The sequence below is a fragment of the Silurus meridionalis genome, chromosome 4, assembly GCF_014805685.1.
Source record: "Silurus meridionalis isolate SWU-2019-XX chromosome 4, ASM1480568v1, whole genome shotgun sequence".
NCBI lineage: Eukaryota > Metazoa > Chordata > Actinopteri > Siluriformes > Siluridae > Silurus > Silurus meridionalis.
The window spans coordinates 21,690,509-21,708,343 of NC_060887.1; the positions used below are offsets into that span (position 1 = coordinate 21,690,509).

Below are 17,835 nucleotides of genomic sequence, written 5' to 3' on the forward strand. Positions count from 1 at the left end.
GGGCGTGTTTCCGTTTATTCAGGTCTGTGCGGCAGTAATGGCGAGGCGAGGCGAGAGCAAGACGAGTTTCTTAAAGTGGAATTATGCTCATTATTTTACTTTAGTTGTGCATAAAGACAAAAACATTTTAGTCAAATGTAAGTTGTGTCTTTCTGGTTCGAAGGTCGTGTCTACTACGATAAACAGCAACTCCAATCTGTCAAAGCTCCTCCAGAAACTCCATGCCTTCAACGAAGCTAAAAGCTAACCCGGTGTTATGTTGTACATTGTTGATAGTTTTCATACTTAAGCTGTGAAAGGAACATTTTTAAGCGCTCAACACAACAGCTTTTATGATGCAGAAGCCACTTTAGTTTTTGATTCTGAATATATTATTCAGCTTGTTTTGTTATTTATTTCAGAAATCCTTGTGATATATTCAGTAATTGAGTAATTGTAACTTTTTGAATTAAGTAACTAGTAATTGTAACTAGTTACTATTTCTTAGTAACTAGCACAACACTGGTCAGGACTGTTTTTACAGCAAAAGGGGGACCAGAACAATATTAAACAGGTGGTTATAATGTTATGCCTGTCTGTGAGATGTCATTGGTCAGTGAGATGCTATTCTAATACTGAGGTCAGAATATACCAGTCCAGGGGCAATTTATCATTCTACCTATCAGTATGTTTTGGTAAACAGGAGAACATGGAGGAAACCCACATGGATGACATGTTTAGAAACCCTAAATATACAATAATTTGTTCTTGAGACTAAACCTGGGATGTAATTGTGTCATGTTTTGTAAAATGCTGTTGTATAACAAATGTAATAAGACATAAGTACACTTGACATTGTAAAGTAGAGCCTTCAGAGGACTTTGCACTCAATATTTACTCGAGAGAGAAATAATGGGGAAAAGAGCGATATACAGTAAACTATCAGGGATTCTATAGAGGATACAAAAAAATACACATTAACTATAAATGTACAGCTTATAAACAAATAATTTTATTATTTTTATTATTATATATAATTGCATTATTTGACAAACTGTTATAAGAAAATCATTGTACCATTACACTATTTTGCTTTTGTTTGTCAAGGATAATGACTGCTGGCCAGTGCTGGGGGAAGTACACAAAGCATTTACTAGAGTAAAAGTAGAGATACAGTAGGTAAAATATTACTCCAGTAAAAGTGCTCCTTTTAAACTTTCACGTGAGCAAAAATACAAAAGTATTTGCCTTCAAATGTACTTCAGTATTCAAGTACTATGATTTATTATGGCTATATGTTCCTATTATCATCATCACAAGACTCTTTCTTAATGTACTCAGTTCATGTGAAAAGACTCTGTTATTCTCAGCACACCAATCTATTAATTCTACTAATTTTATTAATATTAATCTAATAATATAATGATATTAATGAGTCAAACACTGATTGCTATCTAATAAATTATCATGAGCCCAAAACCTCTTTTTCCAGGACTTAAAAAAAATGGTTGTTGTGGCAAGTTAGAGTCAGGAGTTTATTTTATCATTTATTCCTCTCTAAATTTTAACTCACACTGAACTGTATGTTCGTGCTAAGTAGGTACCACCAAGCGGCAATTGTGGCTCTAGCTTGAATGACGTCCTGGGTGAACCACGCCATGACCAAACGTCTTCCTCATTAATCAATTTCAGCTCTGAAAAGCTCCTCTCATTATTAGTGCTACTATTAGTATTAATATTGTTGTCATGTTTATTTATTTATTATGATATAGTTTCCCTGGACGATGTCTGATCCTGAAGTTGTACGGCTGCAAGGAGAGGTACCACCTGGTCACCCGACCATTGTGGTCCTTCATGGTGTTGATCCAGGTTAATGCTCTGTGGTCTGTTTCCAGGGTGAATTCTCTCCCTAGCAGATAGTACTTTAGGCTCTCCAGGGCCCACTTGATTGCCAGGCATTCCTTTTCAATAGTGGAGTACCGGGTTTCACGTGGCAGCAGTTTCCGACTCAGAAAGGCGACTGGTTTCTGGTTGCCTTCCTCACCCTGGGTCAAGACTGCTCCAATGCCCACCGCAGATGCATCAACCTGGACGGTGAACCGCTTTGTGAAGTCTGGACTGCGTAGGACAGGCTCTGCACACATTCTTTCCTTCAGTGTGACGAAGGCTGTCTCACAGTCGTCAGTCCACCTTATAGGGTTCTTCACCGCCTTTCCCAGCAGGTTGGTCAGCGGTCCTGCAGTGGTGGAGAAATTTGGGATGAACCGTCGGTACCATCCCACCAGACCTAAAAAGGACCTGACCTCCTTCTTAGTTGTAGGCCTCGGGCTGTTGCGAATAGCTTCTACCTTGTCCACTTGCGGCCTCAGCTCTCCGTCACCCAAGCGGTAACCCAGGTAGTCTGCCTCAGCCTTGGCCCACACATTTAGCCACGTTCAGTGTCAGGCCCGCCTCCTGGATCCTCCTCAGGGTCTGTTCGAGGTGGTTAAGGTGATCAGCCCAGGTCTCGCTGTGAACCACCACATCGTCCAGATCTGTGACCGACCATTCTTCCCGCCTTGCAGCACTTGGTCCATCAACCTCTGGAATGTTGCTGGTGCCCCATGTAGGCCGAAGGGAAGAACCGTGAACTGGAACAGTCCAAGTGGGGTCCTGAACGCTGTGTAAGGTCTGGACGTCTTTTCCAGAGGCACCTGCCAATATCCCTTACACAGGTCTAATGTGGTCACGTACTTGGCTCCCCCGATCTTTTCCAGCAGGTCATCAATGCGTGGCATTAATCGACGGAAGTCAATGCAGATGCGGAGGGTGTTGTCCTTCTTGGGTACGATGACCACCGGACTACTCCATTCACTGCTTGACGGCTCGATTACTCCCATCTCCAGCATCGTCCTAACTTCTGCCTTTAGTGGTGCCACCAGCCTCTCAGGCACCCGATACGGTCTCTGTCGAGATGGGGTTGTATTGGTCAGGCGGATCTTGTGGTGTACCAGGTTGGTCCGTCCAGGCCTCTGACGAAACAACGCTGGGTATCGACCAAAGAGCGTTTGCAGCTCAGCCTGTTTGGGTGCCTCCAGGTGTCCGAGGTCTACCTCTGCTGGCTGTGTCTGTCCGCTAGCCTTTGGTTCCGGATGATCCTCCTCCCGATCTTCCTCCACCTTCTGAATGAGCAGTACCGGGTCTGCCTTTTCGCTGGGAGGCTCTTTCCACTCCTTCAGCAGGTTAATATGGTACGTTTGCTTTGCCTTGCCTTTGTCAGGATGATAGATCTCTTACGATGTCTGCCCCATCCGCCGTACCACACTGTAGGGCCCCTGCCACTTCATAAGGAGCTTACTCGTGGACGTGGGCAGCAACAACAGTACTTTCTGTCCTGGTCGTAGCTCTCTGCTACGGGCTTGCTGGTCATACCACGTCTTCTGGTACTTTTGCGCCTTTTGGAGGTTCTCCGCTGCCAGCTTCCTGTAGTTTTCCAAACGATCCCTCATCTCTAGGATGTACTGAACTATGCCCTTTTCAGCCTTATTTCCTGAACAAGGGTCCTCCCAGTTTCTCCGGAGAAGATCCAGAGGTCCTTGGACCTGCCAACCATACAGGAGCTCGAAGGGTGAGAAGCCGGTCGATGCTTGTGGCACCTCCCGGTAGGCAAACAGCAAGAAAGGTAGCCATTTGTCCCAGTCCCTTCCAGTATCCGACACAAACTTCCGCAGCATGCCTTTGAGCATTTTATTAAAACGCTCCACCAGTCCATCTGTCTGCGGGTGGTATGGACTGGTCTTGATAGCGGTGATCCCCAGCTGTCGGTGTAACTGTTTCATCAGTCCTGAGGTGAAGTTGGTCCCTTGGTCCGTGAGGATCTCTTCTGGGATTCCCACCCGAGAAAACAGCTGGATGAGAGCATTTATTATCTTCGGGGTGGTGATGGAGCGGAGAGGAAACGCCTCTGGGTACCTAGTGGCATAGTCGCTGATGACGAGGATATACTGATATCCTGTACTGCTCTTTTCCAGTGGCCCTACTATGTCCATAGCAATGCGTTGGAATGGAACGGAGATTACAGGCAATGGTTGTAGAGGGGGCCTGTCTCATTGCCGCACAGCACTAGTCTGCTGACAGGTGGGGCATGTGGTGCAGTACTTTTGTACATCCGTGTACAACGCCGGCCAGACGAATCGTGAGCTGATACGGGCGTAGGTCTTCTGCAGAGCCAGATGTCCCGCCCAGGGAACTGTATGTGCTAGATGCAGCACCACGGGGCGACAACATCTCGGCACCACCAACCTGGTTACGTCTGAGGCTTGCATATACAGTATATTGTTGTTAATGACGTACTGCTCCCCACACACGTCCGCTTGCTTGCCTTGCCTCGCTTTCTCAAACAAAGGGGTTAGCGACTCGTCTGCACGCTGCAGCTCCACGATGTTCACCGGTACAGTCCATCCACTGACCTCCAGTCCTTCGGTTTTAATCTCCGGCACTGGGGTACCGAGTCCTTTCTCCAGCCGATGTTGGCGACGTGATTTTCTGGGCCCCTTGGTCCCGCCCTGCAACAAGCTACTGTCCATGTCAGGCAATGGCTGCAGTCCCATCTTAGCTTGGGCCCGAGTGACGACTGGACAGGCTAGCTGGACATTGGATCTCGCTCGTTCTTCCTCCCAGTTTGCTTGTACCAGTTCGGGTAATACCGGTACATCACGTCCCAAAATAACATCTGCCGGTAGGGTTTCCACAACAGCCACAGTGAGTAGGTATGTCTGCCCGTTTATGGACACATTCACCTCGGTTTGGGGGTACTGTTTCACCTCTCCGTGCACACATTGTAACTTTGTGTGCTGCGTGAAAGACACCCTGGTCACGTGACATCTCTTCACCAGTGACATTGAACTCCCAGTGTCCAACAAAGCCTTCAACTCCTTCCCATTAACGGTCACTGGAACGAGTCGGGGGTTCCCGATACAGTTCACTGTACTGTCCTCCTTCCTTGGGACATAACAGAACCCCGTCAGCTTGGCCTTTCTTGCTTTGTGTCCTGGCTGTTGGCAATAGTAGCAGATGAGTTTTGGTTCTCTGGTGTCTTTGTCCCCCTTGCTGGCTTGAAGGTGGCGGCGAGATTCTCCAGCGCTCGATCCACTGGTAGAACTCTTCTGGTCACCTGTCACCAGTTGGAAACGACGACTCTCCTGGTGAGCGTTCCGATACTGCTGGGCAAGTTTGGCAGCAGCTAGCCCAGTTCTCGGCTCCCGTTCCTTTACCCATATCCTGATCTCGTATGGCAGGACACGGAGAAACTGCTCCAGGATGACCATCTCCCCAATCTCCTCCTTGGTGTGTAGTTCCGGCCGCACCCAACGGCGATACAGGTGCCTCAGTCGATTATACGTCTCTGAGGGAGTCTCTGCAACTGGGGTCGTAGTCACACGAAACCGCTGACGATAGGTTTCAGGAGAAACATTAAACTTCTCCAACAGCGCCTTCTTCAGCTCACTGTAGACCACTGCTTGGTCTTCATCCATCGCCAGGTAGGCCTCCAGTGCTTGCCCGGTCAACAGCGGAACCAGCTGGTAGCTCCATTCGTCCTCCGGCCACTTCCAGGTTCTGGCAAGCCACTCGAACCGATGCAGATAGTTCTCAATGTCTTCCCCATGCTGGAAGCTTGGCAACTTGGGCTCGGTTCTGAGCATTGGCTGACTGGTGGGCGTCGGTGTGCTCTGGGCCCTCAGTGCAGTAGCACTTCCACGGGGAGCTGGTGCAGGAAGCTCCAGTTGTGGGCTTCCTGTTGGAGTGTGCGGGACCCTTGGGGACAGGCTAATTCTCCGGGGTGCTGGTGTGGGCAGCTCCATTCGTGGGCTCTCCAGGCCCAGTGATGAAGAAGCTGGTTGGATGGCTTGCTGCATGGTCACCTGCAGAGTCTGCAGCGCTTGGAGGTAGCGTTGCTCTTGCTGCTCCTGTGCGTGCATAAACTGCCGGAACACCTCAGCCATCCCTTCTTCGAATGGTTTAATGGGCGGCCCTGCTCCAGTCCTGGATGCCGTACCCTTGGGTCGTACAGGAGGCAACCAATCCTCCTCTCTTTCTTCCTCAGTTGAATCCACTGTTCCCCAGGCTCCATCTTCATCAGTGGCTGCCTGGGTCTGGGAACGAAGCACCATCCTGGCCTTGCGTCCTTTTGGCACTGTCTTGCGAGTAGCCTATGGTCGGCATGACAATACACACAACACTTTCACTTCTCCTCTGGTTCTTGCTACAGCGCTGTGGGTGCACACGCACGCCAGCTAGCACGCCGCTCGCAAACACACACACACACACTCACTTCATTCTTTCATCTCTCATCCCGGACAATAAGCGCACACACACACACACACACCCACACACAAACGGAAGGACTTCCTAAAACTTTGTGTGCTCACCTGTTAGCTGCGTCGGTCTTCCGGGTTGGGTTTGGATGGCAGCCAACCGGAGCGCGCTGAATAGCGGCCGGCTTTAAAGGGCCAGCGCTGCGTCGCGCATGCGCAGTAAACCCGAAGTCGGCAGGCTTATGTTGAAGGACACTTTTTGTGTGATTATTATTATTGTTATTATTATTAATTTCTTAATTTCTGTTATTAGCATTATTAGTGCTATTATTAGTATTAATATTGTCATGTTTATTAATTTATTATAATATTCACAATGTTATTAAGCCAAATGGTTGAGTCCAAGGGGAGGGGTTTACACTATATAAACCAGCCTCCCACTATAATTCAGGGTGGAGTCGTAGGAGTGGTGCATTGTGGAGATAACAGAGGCTGAGAACTATTGTGGTGAATGCACATGAGCAGGTGCGCCTATTTGGTGGATAGTTTTCTTTACTTTCCCTGTAATTGTCTTTGTTTTGTTATTTTGCCACTTATTCTTTTCTGGGGTATTATATCTATGTTTTGGACTTTGCACTTGAGCACGCTGTAAATAAACACCACTTTACACGGAACATCACAGCGAGTATTGCCATCATTTGGGTAGAAGGCGAACCCGTAAGGCCGCTCTACCACAGATACATACAACATCTATATCCATAAAATATATATCTTTTTTAAATATGCCTTTTAAGCTGCACTAGAGATTCCCCCTTACTGAACTCAGTTCAGGACCTTCTCAGTACAACCACAGAAAACCTTTCTGAAATCACCTCAATTAAAGGTAACCAAATAAATAAATGCTATAAATCAGTTATGCAGCAAAACATATTGTTGCGAAATGCATAAAAGCATAGCAGTCACCACAGCATAACCTAAGTGATATACAGTTATTAGCCTGTTTCATTAATTGTATTAGATTATATAATCATTGACGCAAATGAGTGATAAAAAAAGCCTCAAAACCAAACCAAAACAATAATCTATTATTTTTGCGTGGAAGCCCTGTGCAGCCCCCTAGAAAGATTCACATGTTGCCTAAATCCACCACTGCCAAGTGCCAATCAAAACAAGTTTAAAACAGCGCGCTCTCTACTCTGATTGGTGGCTCGCTGTGCGCTTGACCTGTTACGTTTTTATTCACTCATAAATAAAAAGGAACGACTGATTTTGCTAAATGTATTTGAGTAAAAAGTAAAACATTTGAATTTGAAATGTAGTGGAGTAAAAGTAAAAGTCTGCCGGAATGGTAACCGTTGAGTAAAGTACAAATACGAGAAAAAAACTACTTAAGGACAGTAACGAATTACATTTACTTCATTACTGTCCACCAGTACACACACTCTTCACCCTCCTGCCATCGGGAAAGCGGTTCCGAAGCATTTGGGCCGTCACATCCAGACTGTGCAACAGCTTTTCCCCGCAAGTCATCAGGCTCCTCAACACAGAACTAAACTGAAGCCCACAAAGCATGTTGTCTGCGCATGTGTTCTATCAATAAGGGAGTCTGCTCTGTGAACAGGAAGTTGAAATCTTTTTTTTTCAGAAAACAAAAACATTTACACTGATAATTAGTTAAGCAACTAGCTGCATCTTTAGTGTATTTATGTATTTAATAAGTGTGTTGAGTCAATATGATGAAAATAAATATTAACAATTTCATAATAATTAAGGTCATTGAGGCTGAGACTATGGAATGGAGCAAAGGGTTAGGGTTATGTGGTGCTGCATTATCATACTGGAAGACGCCAAATTCTGACCCTACCATCTGTGCCTCATCAGAAATCCAAAATCATCAGAACAAAATGTGCATTCTGAGTTGCTTTTCTGCTCACCACAGTTGTACAGAATGATTGTCTGAGTTACTTTAGCTTTAATGCCAACTCAACATTCACATTTATTTCAGTGACTGTATGTATATAATATAGTTAAATTATGATTAATGATTTTTAAATGTTGGAGATATATATAGTTACATATGCATTTCTATTTTTTTAAATCATGTGCCAATTCTTGCAATACTTGACTCATTTATTGTCTAAATAAAAAATGAAAAGTGCCTCTTTTGATAAAACTGCTGTATACACATTAGCCAAAGGCCATAATACATTTGGCTCAGACGTTTTAATTGCATTTAATGCACTTAAAGATGCCTTTAATAAAGTGGTTGTTCAGTTGAGTTTTAATATATTACATGGATTAACTTTAATGTTCTTAAATGTGTTTCCACTAGAGCAGTTATTTCATTTTTCTTGCATTGATATTTTAACACTGTCCTTAATTGTGTCGCCATGGGAATGGTAGCAGGAACTACCATGGCAATGTCTTATGGGTAAGCGAACAAAATTGTGACATACTGTAATGCTCAGTAATGTTATACAACATCAACATTATAATCAATTGTACGATGTCACAAGTATTTTTCTTTTAAGATTTTTACTGCATGTTTAAGATTTGTAATTTTACAACATTTGTACACAATTTGTTTTATAATAGGCAACATTTTTGTTTTGCTGGTAGTTTGTAGGCAAACTCGTATCACTCCTAACATATGTAAAAAAACAACGTAGTTGACTAGCCTTTTTTCCCCAGATGAAGCAAAGTCTGTTTCAGGAGATCAGAAGGCTTCAAATAACATTTACTGTTGTATATATGCCACACTGTTTAAGTACTAAAATAATGAATATGTATATGATACAATTATTTTTTAAACCCTCTGTAAGTGGGAACACTTTACTTGAGATGTACATTAGGAGTGAGATCCTGCACAATCCAGTAAAAAAGGGTGGAAAGGGAGAAAGAAAGACATGATTAAGACATTGATTTATATGCTTGTGTCCTGGATACAGTATGATGCTTGCAACTGGAACTGGAATTTACTCATTCGTTCAGTAGTTTGAGCATCTTAAATGAGTGCTTTGTCCAGGTCAGAGTCAATGAGTTTTGAATTATTTATTTAGTATCATTCAGAAAAAAAGTTTATTTCAAATAGACAAGTACCAACAAAAAGAAACAGGTAGAGTTGAAATAAAAATTCATAAACAAAATTAATATTAAAGCAAAAGGAAGGCTGTTTTCAGGATAATGCTAACCGGTGTGTAGTTCAATTCATTTTTATTTGTATAGCGCTTTTAACAATGAACATTGTCTCAAAGCAGCTTTACACAGATAATGTGTTGAAAAAAAAATAATATGTTCTTTATAAGTGTAAGTGTTATGCAGCGAAGAACGGAGGCAGAAGCCGGAGTACAGTTCACTTTGGTTTATTGCTGGAGTGGCACACAAATATACACTCTCGACAGTCTTTAGAATTAGAGATGGCAATATCCATAGTACGCCCTGGAAGGCGAGGTCCACAGTCCAAGAATGAATATGAAGGATGAATGAGTAATCCGAGCGCTTGGGAGAAGGCGCAGTCGTGGAGAGAATGTAGAGTCCAACGAAGGAAGCATACAGTAACAATAACGGACGGTGAGTGAGAGCGAGTGAGAGGCAGAAGGAAAAAACCTTGAGAGGAACCAGACTCAAGAGGGAACTCAAAATCCATCCTTAAAGCTCCTGTTCTTACTCTGGAATATAATGGAACCACCCAAAGCGTTGATGAGAAACCGTCCCCAGGTGCACAGCGTAGCCTCCAATCGAAGAGGACACTATACAGAGGCAGGCCTGGACAAAGTGGGAAGATCCGTGGAGGGAAGAGGGGCAGGAAAAGTGGTCACTGGAACCTCACGAGCATGTTTAACTCAACTGAGCGACAGAGAGAGCGAGAGCGAGAAAGAGAAGAGGGGTGACAGGAAGAGAAGGATATGGATTATTATGTGTCATTGTTGTATGAAAGTTAAGGACACTGTAGTTGGGGACTCCGGCAAGACTCGCTATGGCAGCATAACTAAAAAGGAGAACCAGAAGGTAACACAGGCATGAAGGATCGCTGGCTGGGATAAGAGACAACCCACCACACCACCGTCAACAAACCTGAGTGAACGACAGCATACAAATATCCCAGTTCACTGAACACTCTATACCCATGATGAGATTTAATTGGGAGCCAGTGTAGACTGATTAAAACAGGAGTGATGTGGTCATATTATATATATCTAGTAAGGACCCTTGCTGCTGCATTCTGAAATAACTGGAGCCTATTTGTGCACTTAAACACCCAGACAGTAAAGCATAGTAGATTACAGTAGTCTAATCTAGATGTAACAAAAGCAGCAACTAGTTTTTCTGCATCGTGTAACGATACCATGTTTCTAAATTTAGCAATATTTCTAAAGTGAAAGAAGGCGATCCTGGTAATATTATTCACGTGAGCCTCAAAGGAAAGGTCAGTAATCACACCAAGGTCTTTGACTGCTGTACACACTGCAACAGAAACATCATCCAGAGATGCTACGTGATTGGAAAGTTTACTTCTAGCTGCATGTGGTCCTAGTAAAAGCACTTCTGTCTTATCCAGATTGAGCAAAAAGGAGTCATCTGGCTTTGCTGAAATATACAGCTGTATATCATCAGCATAGCAATGGAAGCGAATACCATGTTTATGTATAATTTCATCTAGTGGCAACATATGAAGAGAAAAGCAGTGGGCCTAAGACAGATCTTTGTGGAGCACTGAACTTTACCTCAGAGAGTGTGGAGAACTCACCATTTACATCAACAAACTGACAGCCAGTCAAAAAAGAGCTAACCCAGGAGAGAGCTGTTCCCTTTATCCAACAACATTCAAGTCTAGCAAGCAGGATAGTATGATCAATGGTGTCAAAAGCTGCACTAAGGTCGAGCAAAACAAGTAAAGTGACAAAACCCTGATCAAAAGCCAATAACAGGTAATTTACCACCTTAACTGTGCTAAATTAATCGATAAAAATTATAATTATCAATCAGAACATTATTCCTAAGTAGGTGTGAGCATAACTGATATGCTACAAACCTTTCTAAAATATGGGAGATACAGGGGAGGTTTGATATTGGCCTATAGTTGACATGGGTCAAGGTCAGGTTTCTTAATTAGGGGAAGGTTAACTGCCAGTTTGAAGGTTTTAGGTTCATAACCAGTGCTAATGGAAGAGTATCAATTTTAAAGCAGGTTCAATTACCTTTGGAATTATCTGTTTGAAGAATTCTAATTTCTGAGTGGTCCGTTTTAAGGTGATCATTTTGGTTTTAGGCGGAGCTACATCATCTAGAGTGTAACAGAACGTTAATTCTAGGTATTCTAGTTGACTGGCTTCTATAGTTATAATGTCTATCTTGTGGGGTTTTTTGCATTGTTTTTCCCCTTCAATAGGTAGATTACAGTTCTGCTCAGAAAACCACATGAAGTATTAATTACAGTCTGTGCAACTGATAATATGCAAAAATATTTAATACTTTCTAGTTTTTAAAGTTTTTGAAATCTTAATATGTTGCTTTATTTTCTCCAGTGTTGAGAAGAAATCATTTTACTGATCATATGAAATCATTTAAACAAGTTCTAGTCATCACAAGTATGGAAGCTGCTATGTTTGTTCATGTTATGCGGAGAAATGGAGGCGGAAGCCGAAACGCCAGCAAACAGTTTTAATTCAAAGAAAAGGCAAAGCCAACTCAAAAAACTCACACCGGATACGGAGAGTCACAAACCGAAAGTATATATCCGCTCGGGACGAGTAATCCACAGACGCGCGTGGGAAGGCGCGGAGCTGGGCAGGAACATAGAAGCTGAATCCAAACAGAGAACACAAATGCAGCCGTACCAGGAGGATCAGGGTAATCCAGGGTGCGCTCTGGAAGGGCAAGCGCAGCCGTGGAGAGAGAGGAGTCCGAGAACACGTATACGACGAATAAACACGCACATGAACGTACAATAACCGACCCGGAGTGTGGGTGAATGTGGGGTCTTTATAGGAGCTGGGAATGAGTGCGTGAAACGAGCCCCAGCTGTTCCCCATGAAGCCCGATTGCGAGCAGATCCGTGTGGGCGGGGCACACTTGGAAGAAGGAGCGAGGTGCTTTGGGGAAACCCGAGGTTTAACAGCCGCCGAAGGGGGCGTGGCAGGGGGATTCCTGACAGTTCACAAATATTAGTTGCTTTCTCTTGAGTGTTTTAATTTCAGAACTGTATCACTATCAGTTGATACTACCCGCCCGTATTTTATGCTATATATATATATATATATATATATATATATATATATATATATATATATATATATATATAGCATAAAGCAGATTCACAAAATAAGCATGATAAGCATCAATAAATCATAGATTCAGTCAAATTGATAGATTCAGTTATATATATATATATATATATATATATATATATATATATATATATATATATATATATATATATATATATATATACAGTGAGGAAAATAAGTATTTAAACACCCTGCTATTTTGCAAGTTCTCCCACTTAGAAATCATGGAGGGGTCTGAAATTGTCATCGTAGGTGCATGTCCACTGTGAGAGACATAATCTAAAAAAAAAATCCAGAAATCACAATGTTTGATTTTTAAACTATTTATTTGTATGATACAGCTGCAAATACTTGGGATGGAGTATTTTTAGTCAAATGTAAGAGCTTTTTAAGAGCTTAACACAACAGCAGAAGCCACTTTAGTTTTTGATTGTGAATATATTATTCAGCTTGTTTTGTTATTTATTTCAGAAATCCTTGAGATATATTCAGTTTGTGCTGGTCTGACTTAAATAAAATAGTGTTTAAAAATGACTTTGTGTTTAAGTCAGTTTTGTGTTTGTATAGATCATAACGCATAAAAGGGCATTAATGGGAACATTAAAGTACGTTCTTTAAAAAGTAAATATATATATATATATATATATATATATATATATATATATATATATATATATATATATATATATATACATACAAGTTTGGGTCAGTGTTGTTTTTTTTTTTTTTTGTTTTGAAAATATAGGCTACTTTTTTCAACAAGGACATGTTTAATAAATACAAAGTGATTGTAAAGGCTTATAATTTTAGAAAAGATTTCCATTTCAGATAAATGCTGTTTTTTACATTCTTAAATGAATCCTAAAAAATCAGAGCAGCCTCTAAAAAAGGAGCACAACTGTTCATGATCACCATTCAGCAGTAAGAATGCCTGCCTCTTCTACACTCTACATTTCCTCCCTAGTCATTAACTGCACATCCTTCTTAATCACCACACATATCTGCCATCATCTTCACCAACTCATTTATCTACCTGCTTGTTTAGAAGAAATTTATCTGTACGTTTGGTTAAAATAGGATATATTTTCTTTTGCAATGTACATTTTAAATGTACATTCACTGACTGAACATTCAATGCAATTCATATAATGTCACTTGAACTGGTTATTTTAGATGACCTGAGTCAGCTGTGCCATGTCTGTGAGGAGAAAAGTGGTGATAATAATGGGGGGGGGTTTACATTCAGCTTGCCGAAATAATACCCCCCTAAATAATACAGCTGTCCATGTTGTTAGATTAAATGTAGTATTTTACACATACATTATTACTTGTGTAGGTGTATCACAGCAAGGTAGGGGGGGGTCAGGTTATGTCCATGTTAATAACGTGGACGATAACGTAAAATATTTTATTTGTGTATCCGAGTAATTTTAGTTACTCAGATACACAACATGCCGTGTTTTTAGTGCCATCTACAGGAAATACGATGGTACTGTCCGCGTGCACGCGAAGGGGGGTTGATTTCAGACCGGGGGTTTGAATTAGGCACAGCACCTGTTCATCTTTAATGTTCTGAGTAAAAAGTGTTTGCCTCAAAGTCAATTTGAAGGTTCCGGTAATTTTACGTTATCGTCTAATTGTAGTTTTTAGAATTTTAGAAATATCGTAACTGTTTTGTTTTAGCTAGACTATCATAGCATTTGTTATTGTTTACATCCTAGAATGTAAACGTCACAGTAGTTTAAGTGGGCGGAGCTTACACAAACTATATAATAGCGTTCGGTTAAACAAAATCTTATATTCCTTGCTGAACAATCCACTGTGTGACGTACAAGATTTTTCTCATACTTAGGAAAACAAATTCCCTTTTCACCACTGGTAACATCTGATATACTAAGGTGAGGTTAAGTCCTGATGAACGTGTTTGATCTTCAGATACAGTATCTAGCTACTCATTTTGATGCGTTCCCTGGTTGCATAAAAGTCACTTTCCTGTATCATAAATTAAAAATCTTAGTATTTTTTTTTAGTTTTCTCTGAATTTCTTTTGCGTGCATCCATTAAGAAACAGGAAAATGACTTTTATTTTATTTTATTTTTTTTAGTGTGGTCCTGGACTATTAAAAACCCCCAAACAAATATAAATGTAATGACCAGAGGGTATTGTTAGTTTTACTAATCTTTTACAGTATCACACTTATGGTAAGGTGTCTAATGTTCTTTTTTTTCCCCATGAGTTTTTTCATAATAATATGAACTGTATCTTATATATATATATATATATATATATATATATATATATATATATATATATATATATATATATATATATACACTCTATTCTCTACTCTACTCTAAACACCTATAACGGGTGTTTAGTCAACCTTGGTTTTAAATCTTTGTTTTATTATGAATAATTTTTACTTTTAACACGATGAATAACAATTTACAAAAAGTTTTTTTTTTTTATTGCTAGTGTTAATTTGGTAGAATTTATATCACAATACTAAGGTTGCCAATTTAGCTACTGTTACCAATCACTTCTCTATTAGTGATATACTGTGTTAAACAATACTTCATTATATATTATATTATATTATACTTAATTATACATTATTTGTTTTACTTTTTATTTACTAGTTTTACTGTCCATATGTTTTCTTACAAAGCTTTTAAAAAATCAAGTCAATTCTGACACACACACACACACACACACACACACACACACACACACACACACACACACACACACACACACACGTATCAATCAGTTTAGTTTACATTATATGTACATGAAACAAACTTGTCACACAATAATATAATAATAATGTTTCTTGTCTTCTCTTTTATTATAGAAGAATACCTCGATGAATTCAATTATTTGTAGTGAACAAATTCGTATAGGAAGTCAGTCTGCCATCGCTCAAGATCATCAGGTAATTTAAACCAAACACTTATTGCAGTTTGACATGGAAGTCAAATATTGGCAAATTTTCACTCTACAAACTAAATATTTAGGTTGTTTTAACATGAAGCTTTTTCTTCTACCTGAAACCTACAAGTTCAATAGGCAATCCGGTATATTTTTTGCTCTTTCCTATTAATAACTTCAGACTTTGTGGTTTCCAGGGTAACCTGCTTTCACGTTAATCTTAATTACTCATTTTAGGATATCAGATACCATATTTTAATGTCAGAAGAATCCTAGGGTTCTTGATCACCTGATCATAACATCCAAATGTGCTTCTTCACCCAACTGTTGCCACAATGTTTGAAGCACACGGTTTCTTTGTATGTTGTATCCATAAACAAATTGGAATTAACCAGACAACTAACTACACCCCAGTCTTCAGAGGCTACATCACTAAAGCTCTTGTGGATAAATGAGTACAATTTCCCACCACTACGCTCCAAAATTTAATGGAAAGCATTAACAGATGAGTGGAAATGATACCAGCAAAAGAGACTAAATCTGCAGTTCAATAATACATAATGTTTTGTTATGTGTTATGGTCAGGTGTCCACAGACTTTAGTCTGAAGTACTGTCTTGTGCTGTATTGTGAAATGAGGATTTGACTTGAAAAAAAGCACAATTTTTGAGCAACTGATTTATTCAACTAACCCATAGTGAAATATGGAGAGACTGCAAAACATTTTATGTGAAAATTTCTGAAACTTAACACCAGATTTACTCCACACGAAAAGAAATTCATGTCCATGTAAAAAGAATTAATAGAGACATTTTTAAATAGTGGTGAATAAAACTGATAAAGAATACAGATGTAATTATTTGTGAAGCTTTTAGATTTAGAAATTCAGAAATGTAATTTTAATTTTAATTTTATTTAAATTAAAATTTTATTTTAATTGGTTTTGCTCTGGTCATGCATTTTCATGTTCTAATAGCCTAACAATTAATTATAAATTTGAATCATTATTACATTTTGTGTACATTTTATCAGGTGAAAGTATTTTGTATTTTGTGATTCTACAAAAGAAAAACTCATAAAGCATTAAATGTGTTTTTAGGCAGCATCTGAGATGTGTTCTACCAACACCAGCCTGCAAAAGGATGCAGTGATGGCGAGCTCACCAGCCCCTCTGCACAACTCTCAGCAACCTTGTGAGAATGATTCACAGAAGAGGGAGCTCCGCCTGATGAAGAACAGGTAAGACTCGAGTACTAGTCTTAGCAACAAAATCAAAATACTGTTTTGAACCTGCCAAGAAGGATTTGCTTACTCATATTGAGGCAGATAAACAATTAAAGCAGATCACATAGGATCCACTCCTGTGAGCCAAGAAATGAAAAAAAAAAAAACCCTGACCTCCAACCAGCTTGCTAGAGACAAAAGTCCAAGCCACTGTAAAGTTCACTGAGATCACAGTTAAAGTTTGTTATGGGCATTAACAGAAGGTCATCTTCTGTATATAGAAGACATTATGCATTCTGTTGCTTTCACATAATTGACTGATCCACTGAAATTGGATATAATGTACAATATTGTAAAGTTTTTAAATTCCTGTCAGAGGCTAGGGTTTATTTTAGTTAAAATATATTTAAACAATTATTATAATTCACCCGAGGTGCCTAGAAAATGCTCTATAAGTCAATGAAAAAAAAAAATGGTCAAATCTGAAGTGAAACTCCCTCTTTAGTAAATTTGTTTTAAAGTACTGTGTATTTTTAGAAGATACAGTACTTGTAAACCACCCTCTGAAAAACTCAAAGCCTTAAAAGACTTGTAGTGTCGAAAAAAGAACAAACATTTAGAAATCACACATTGGAGACTTTTCTCTTTACAGATTACTGAATGGATCCTTTTGTTTAGTCACTGCTCGCAACTCCAGAAAAACAGGCACAGATGCATTGCTTATGTAGTTTAATATCTTCAACATTGTGAAGACAGCTTAAGAAAATTGTGTGTGTGTGTGTGTGTGTGTGTGTGTGTGTGTGTGTGTGTGTGTGTGTGTGTGCAAAGTGGTTGTCTTACAGAACCGATTTGCTGCATTGAAAGATGAATGTGGTATTTTACCTTTGTCACTTGTGCTTTTTGCAGGTATGCGGCAAAAGAAAGTCGACGCAGAAAAAAAGAGTATATAAAAAACTTAGAAGACCAAGTCGCCATGATGACAATGCAGATCAAAGAACTCAAAGAGATGATTAATTTCTTAAAGGGAAATGTAAAATTATAATAAACATCTATTTGGGTCTTAACATTTACTGCCTCATTGCTTGTCTATACTTTTTCTTTTTTATTCATTTGATTTTCAT

General features: G+C 40.2%; 1 protein-coding gene across 1 annotated transcript; it reads left to right on the top strand.

The window, feature by feature from the left end:
• Positions 1-14,294: 14,294 nt before the first annotated feature.
• On the top strand, positions 14,295-17,778 carry LOC124384124 (cAMP-responsive element modulator-like). The gene is made up of 4 exons (XM_046846692.1): positions 14,295-14,457; positions 15,415-15,495; positions 16,590-16,729; positions 17,621-17,778. The coding sequence occupies exons 2-4, from the start codon at positions 15,427-15,429 to the stop codon at positions 17,754-17,756; spliced, it is 345 nt and encodes a 114-aa protein (XP_046702648.1). The 5' UTR covers positions 14,295-14,457; positions 15,415-15,426; the 3' UTR covers positions 17,757-17,778.
• Positions 17,779-17,835: the final 57 nt, after the last annotated feature.